The sequence below is a fragment of the Crocodylus porosus genome, unplaced genomic scaffold (genome assembly GCF_001723895.1).
Source record: "Crocodylus porosus isolate Cpor-Errol unplaced genomic scaffold, CroPor_comp1, whole genome shotgun sequence".
Taxonomy (NCBI): domain Eukaryota; kingdom Metazoa; phylum Chordata; order Crocodylia; family Crocodylidae; genus Crocodylus; species Crocodylus porosus.
The window spans coordinates 21,939,017-21,943,916 of NW_017728943.1; the positions used below are offsets into that span (position 1 = coordinate 21,939,017).

Below are 4,900 nucleotides of genomic sequence, written 5' to 3' on the forward strand. Positions count from 1 at the left end.
GCCACATCAGCTACTCAGACCCCTGTTGCCCCCCCACCCCTTTCCTCCAGGTTTAATTCCCAGTGAGCTCTCTACTTGGTTGTTAAAATATCTTTCCTATTCTCCCTATGCATAGTACAGGAGACCAGACACCATTCCTGGGGCTGACACTTGCTAACCTGAAAGTTAATTGCCTCTCAGTGCATTGCCATACCTGAGCATTTTTAAGGACCTCAACCAAAGCTTCTTTCTGCTCCTCATAAACACCAGCATCTTTGCTGTAAGGGCAGATACAAAATGCCTGTTCAGCTAACAAAAGCAACAGGATGTTTCAACTGCTCTTGAAGATGACAGCTCCTGCTTAGCCAACACATAAATTGGGGAGATGCAGGCATTCTAGTTTGTTCTAAATGCTCCTAGAACATTAACCTAAGTGAGCAAGAGGTTAGTGAGAGGAAAGGAAAGCAGTTCATCTCCTATTTCTGCAAGAGCTGGCATGACCATATAAAGAAGTTTGAGATCAGCCAAGAAGAAAGGCTAAACTCCCTGCCCACCCTTTTTGGAATATTCCATGTACTTGCCTGCCAGTCAAAACTGTCCTTTCAGAATGAGCAGAACCCATGAAAATCATTGACATCACTGCCTGAAACATGGTTGTAATCTGAATGATATCAAGCCCAATCTTGTACTACTGCTATCAATTGTTCCTGCACCCAGCTGGATGGAGGTCTGGACTGTATGACAAGCACAGATATCTACAGTTCACACTGCTTGACACTTCCCTTAGTGATAACAAGGTAGCTATTTTTAGACTATGTTTGCAACAGGATTATACTATGTATCACTGTAGTCTGGAATGGAGGGGGAGGATTTAAGTAAAAGTGTTTCAGCCACCGTCCTTTATTTTGCAGCCTTAAAGCAGTTTTCATGAGGTATTTTTAGTTTACACATACTTCTTTGCATCTTAGTAACTGCCCTTCCATTGGTAAAAGGAGGGCCCAGCTACTGTAAGCCTCTTCTTGCCCAGGCTCCACCCCTTGCTTGCAGACAAACCAAACAAACAAATGCTTTGGGACAGCAATTATTTTATTAGAGGAAAGATAGAATAGAAACAGGTCAGTTCCCAGCCACCTCCTCACCTCCCCCCAGCTTGAAGCACGTGGGGGAGTGGAGAACGCAGGTGGAACAGCACTGGCCTCTCACTGCAGGCTGCAGAACTGAATGGTGACAGGAGGGCAGCAGTATCCGACAGGAGAGACTCTAGCCTCCCCCTCCCTCCCCGGGCAGCAGCTGAGCCATGTGCCTGGTTCACTCCTTGGAAGCCATGTGAACCATCAAGTCCACCACACGGTTGCTGTACCCAAATTCATTGTCATACCTAGGGGGACAAGCAATAAGGAAGCAGTTAGAGCAAGATGAGCTATTTCTTTAGCAGCCATCCTTCTCTCCCATACCCCAAACAGCTTCTTCCAGCTGGAAAGACATATAGGGCAGTTGCTTCTAACACTAAAAAGGGCAGATGGTATTAAGGAAAGGGATCAGCTGCAAAAGGCCACTACCTGAACACTCCCAAAACTTCAGCTATAACACTGTACCACAGGGACTCCATCAGGGTGCCTTGCATTCTATGCTTCTGCAAAGGCATGCATTGGCCTTACTGGCCTCTGGAGTGCTCCCACCTACCCCACAGGGGAACTGCCTGGCCATCCCCACCCTCACCCCTCCTCATTCCCTTCATACCAGGAGACCAGCTTGACAAAGTGATCGTTGAGAGCGATGCCAGCACCTGCATCAAAGATGGATGAGTGGGTGTCACTGTTGAAATCACAGGAGACAACCTGGAAGAAGGGAAAGATTGTTACCACAATTGTCCCATTTCAAAAAGCAGCTGCTGACTCTGATCCACAAGCAGCCCATGGCAGGAGAGTTTGTCTGAGACATCCCAGTCATCATAGAAGAGAGCTGTTCACACATTTGGGGTCTGTTGAAAGGGTGGTAGTGCCTCACCTGGTCCTCTGTGTATCCCAGGATGCCCTTCAAGGGGCCCTCAGAGGCAGTCTTCACAACCTTCTTAATATCATCATACTTGGCCTGCAAAACAGAGCACATAAATGCACTCGTGAAGTGACAGCTGATCCAGCCCTCCCACCAAGACAGATCACTGCCACAGCTTAGGACACCGATAGCAGCACAGCTAGGACTATCAAATGCTATTCCAGCCAACAGAGACTCTCATCCCTGCCTGTCCCCTTAGGACAAGGCAAGGGCAGGACTGCTCCTCATCAGGACGGGAGAGAATATATAGCAAGTGCACCAAAGCTACTCCAGGTCCTGCACCTCACAATACTTACTGCTTTCTCCAGGCGACAGGTCAGGTCTACAACAGAGACATTGGGTGTTGGGACACGGAATGCCATTCCAGTGAGCTTCCTGCAAGGCAAGTCAGGTGTCACCAGAAGAGTGTGCATTCATGATTCCCAGGTCAACTAGGGTTTTGACACAGCCTGCTGGGAGGCTGTAGCTGCAGGTTATCCTGGCCCCCTTCCTGCATGCAGGTAACCGTTGGGGTTGAGGGTGGAGATACTTACCCGTTGAGCTCAGGAATGACTTTTCCCACAGCCTTGGCAGCCCCAGTGGATGCTGGAATGATGTTTTGGGCAGCACCTCTGCCATCCCGCCACATCTTCCCAGAGGGGCCATCCACAGTCTTCTGTGTGGCTGTGACGGCATGGACTGTGGTCTGGAAGGTGGGACAGAGTTAGAATGCAGTATACACACCTGGAGTTTCACCTCACTACTACCTGCTGACCCCTACCTTCCCCAATGTCCAGACAGAGTAGGAAGGGTGATCCTTCCTATACCACTAGGTCAACAATCCCCACTCACAAAGCCAAGCCTGTTAGTCTCATAGTTGTTTGGGGCTGGAAAGGATCTTACAGATCACTGGGTCCAGCCCGCCTGCACTTGGACAGGAAAGACCTGGAATCAGATGACCCCAGCAAGATGGGCATCAAGACACTTTTTGAAGTTTGCCAGGATGGGCAATTGTACCACATCTTGGAGGGGGAAGTGACCACCCCCCATCACTGCCCCCTTACCCCCATGCCCAACCTCTTTGTTACAGAACTTCCAGCCAGAGCTCTCCCCTATCATCCAGGCCTGATGTTTCCAGGTCACTTACCATGAGACCTTCCACAATGCCAAAGTTGTCATTAATGACCTTGGCTAGGGGGGCCAGGCAGTTGGTGGTGCAGGAGGCATTGCTATGGGAAAGGAGAGAGACATCAGCCTGGGGCAGGTAGGGCCAACATCCCAGTGGAGAGCACAGGCAGGGAACAAAAAAAAAAAAAACTCTCCACCTCACTGGGGTCTACTTTGCACCTCAGGCTTGTCCTGCACAGGTACACATTCCTCACCTGACAATTTTCAGAGACTTGTCATACTTCTCATGGTTGACACCAATCACAAACATGGGTGCATCAGCTGAGGGGGCAGAGATGATCACACGCTTTGCACCACCCTTCAGGTGAGCCTAGGAGAGGGAGAATACTCTTAGCTACCCAGGTATGAGGGGATATTACACACATGGAAGCCATACACATCCTCACACACCGAAGTCATTCAAAACACATCCTCTTGCATAAGACAGAGCTATAGCCCTGCTTAAACCCTTCCTCTCACATATCCACCCTAGGTACAGCCACCACTTACACTGGCCTTCTCTGTGGTGGTGAAGACTCCAGTGGACTCTACAACATATTCTGCTCCAGCTTCTCCCCACTTGATGTTGCTGGGGTCACGCCTGAGAAGAAAGAGATCATTTAACATCCAACAATTATTAAATTCTGCTCCTCCACATCACCCCCTGCTTCCCCAAGCTGCAAGAGGAAAGTGAAGGGGAAGGGACACTCACTCCTGGAAGATGGTGATTGCATGCCCATTAATCACAAGTTTTCCATTCTCAGCCTTGACAGTGCCATGAAAGCGACCATGTGTGGAGTCATACTTGAACATGTAAACCTGGTGGGTGGGATAGGGGAAAGAGCAATGTAAGAAGCGTGGGCTGCATCCCGCCAGTGATCCCCTGCCACTCCAGGCTCCAACACCCCTTGCTCTGCCAACCCTTTTGGCCGCTTCTTCCTGAAAAGACCTTGCTTGGGTCTGGCTCTTTTGATACGTCTTGAAGGCCAGCCAGGAGACCTTCACCGCGATCCCTGCCGCACCTCATGTGCCCATAATGTTTGGCTTTTGGAGGGACTGGAGAGTCACTGCTTCTCCTCCCTTCTCATCCTGCAGGGAGGCAGCTTGGCCAAAGCCCAGTAAGCCTGGTGGCTGGGAGGGAGGGGAGGCAAGAGCAGGGTGGAGGAATCCCACTCACCATGTAGCTGAGGTCAATGAAGGGGTCATTGATGGCCACAACCTCAACTTTGCCACTGGTGAAGGCAGCTCTGGTGACCAGGCGGCCGATACGACCAAATCTGGAAGGGAGAGGGAAATAAAAGTTGAGGCCCAGGCACATGGAGGGGTGGGAACGGGACAGTGTGAAGGGGTGCTGCAGTCTGGGGTGGGCGAGATTTCTGGTGCCACCCCCAAAGCAGCTGCCATTTCCTCTGCACAAGGGGAGCCACAGGGCAGCAGCTGTGTGTGTGTGTGTGTGTGGGGGGGGGGGGGTGATGGTGGCTGCCGGGCTGCAGCAGACCAAAGGGCAAGAGGAGCTGAAGATTAACCAGCCCGGTCCACTGCAGAAAGGTCAGGTATTAAGTTTACTGGGCCTGGGGCAGCAGCTCCGGTTACAGCACCATAAGGTTGCATTCCCCGGGGCCTCGGGGCTCAGGCAGACACGCGATCCGGGGGGGAGGGGGGGGCAGGAAGCCGGGAGATCCCAGGGCCGGGCCCCAGCGCTGCCCCGAGGCGGCGGCGC

At 51.5% G+C, this 4,900-nt stretch overlaps 1 protein-coding gene across 2 annotated transcripts in view; it reads right to left on the bottom strand.

Annotated features, from left to right (window-relative positions):
* Window positions 1–1,052: 1,052 nt before the first annotated feature.
* The window catches only part of GAPDH (glyceraldehyde-3-phosphate dehydrogenase), a 48,195-nt gene continuing 44,347 nt past the window's right edge, over window positions 1,053–4,900 (bottom strand). The window contains exons 1-10 of one of the 2 annotated variants that reach the window (XM_019548941.1): window positions 4,358–4,513; window positions 3,893–3,999; window positions 3,691–3,781; window positions 3,396–3,511; window positions 3,161–3,242; window positions 2,568–2,719; window positions 2,331–2,409; window positions 1,987–2,070; window positions 1,720–1,817; window positions 1,053–1,357 (exon numbers count right to left, since the gene is read on the bottom strand). In XM_019548941.1, the coding sequence (XP_019404486.1) occupies window positions 1,288–1,357; window positions 1,720–1,817; window positions 1,987–2,070; window positions 2,331–2,409; window positions 2,568–2,719; window positions 3,161–3,242; window positions 3,396–3,511; window positions 3,691–3,781; window positions 3,893–3,999; window positions 4,358–4,498 (1,020 nt within the window). In that variant the 5' untranslated portion in view covers window positions 4,499–4,513 and the 3' untranslated portion in view covers window positions 1,053–1,287. Of the gene's footprint in view, window positions 1,358–1,719; window positions 1,818–1,986; window positions 2,071–2,330; window positions 2,410–2,567; window positions 2,720–3,160; window positions 3,243–3,395; window positions 3,512–3,690; window positions 3,782–3,892; window positions 4,000–4,357; window positions 4,514–4,900 lie in introns of those variants that run through there. The other variant, XM_019548940.1, reaches the window with a different exon arrangement.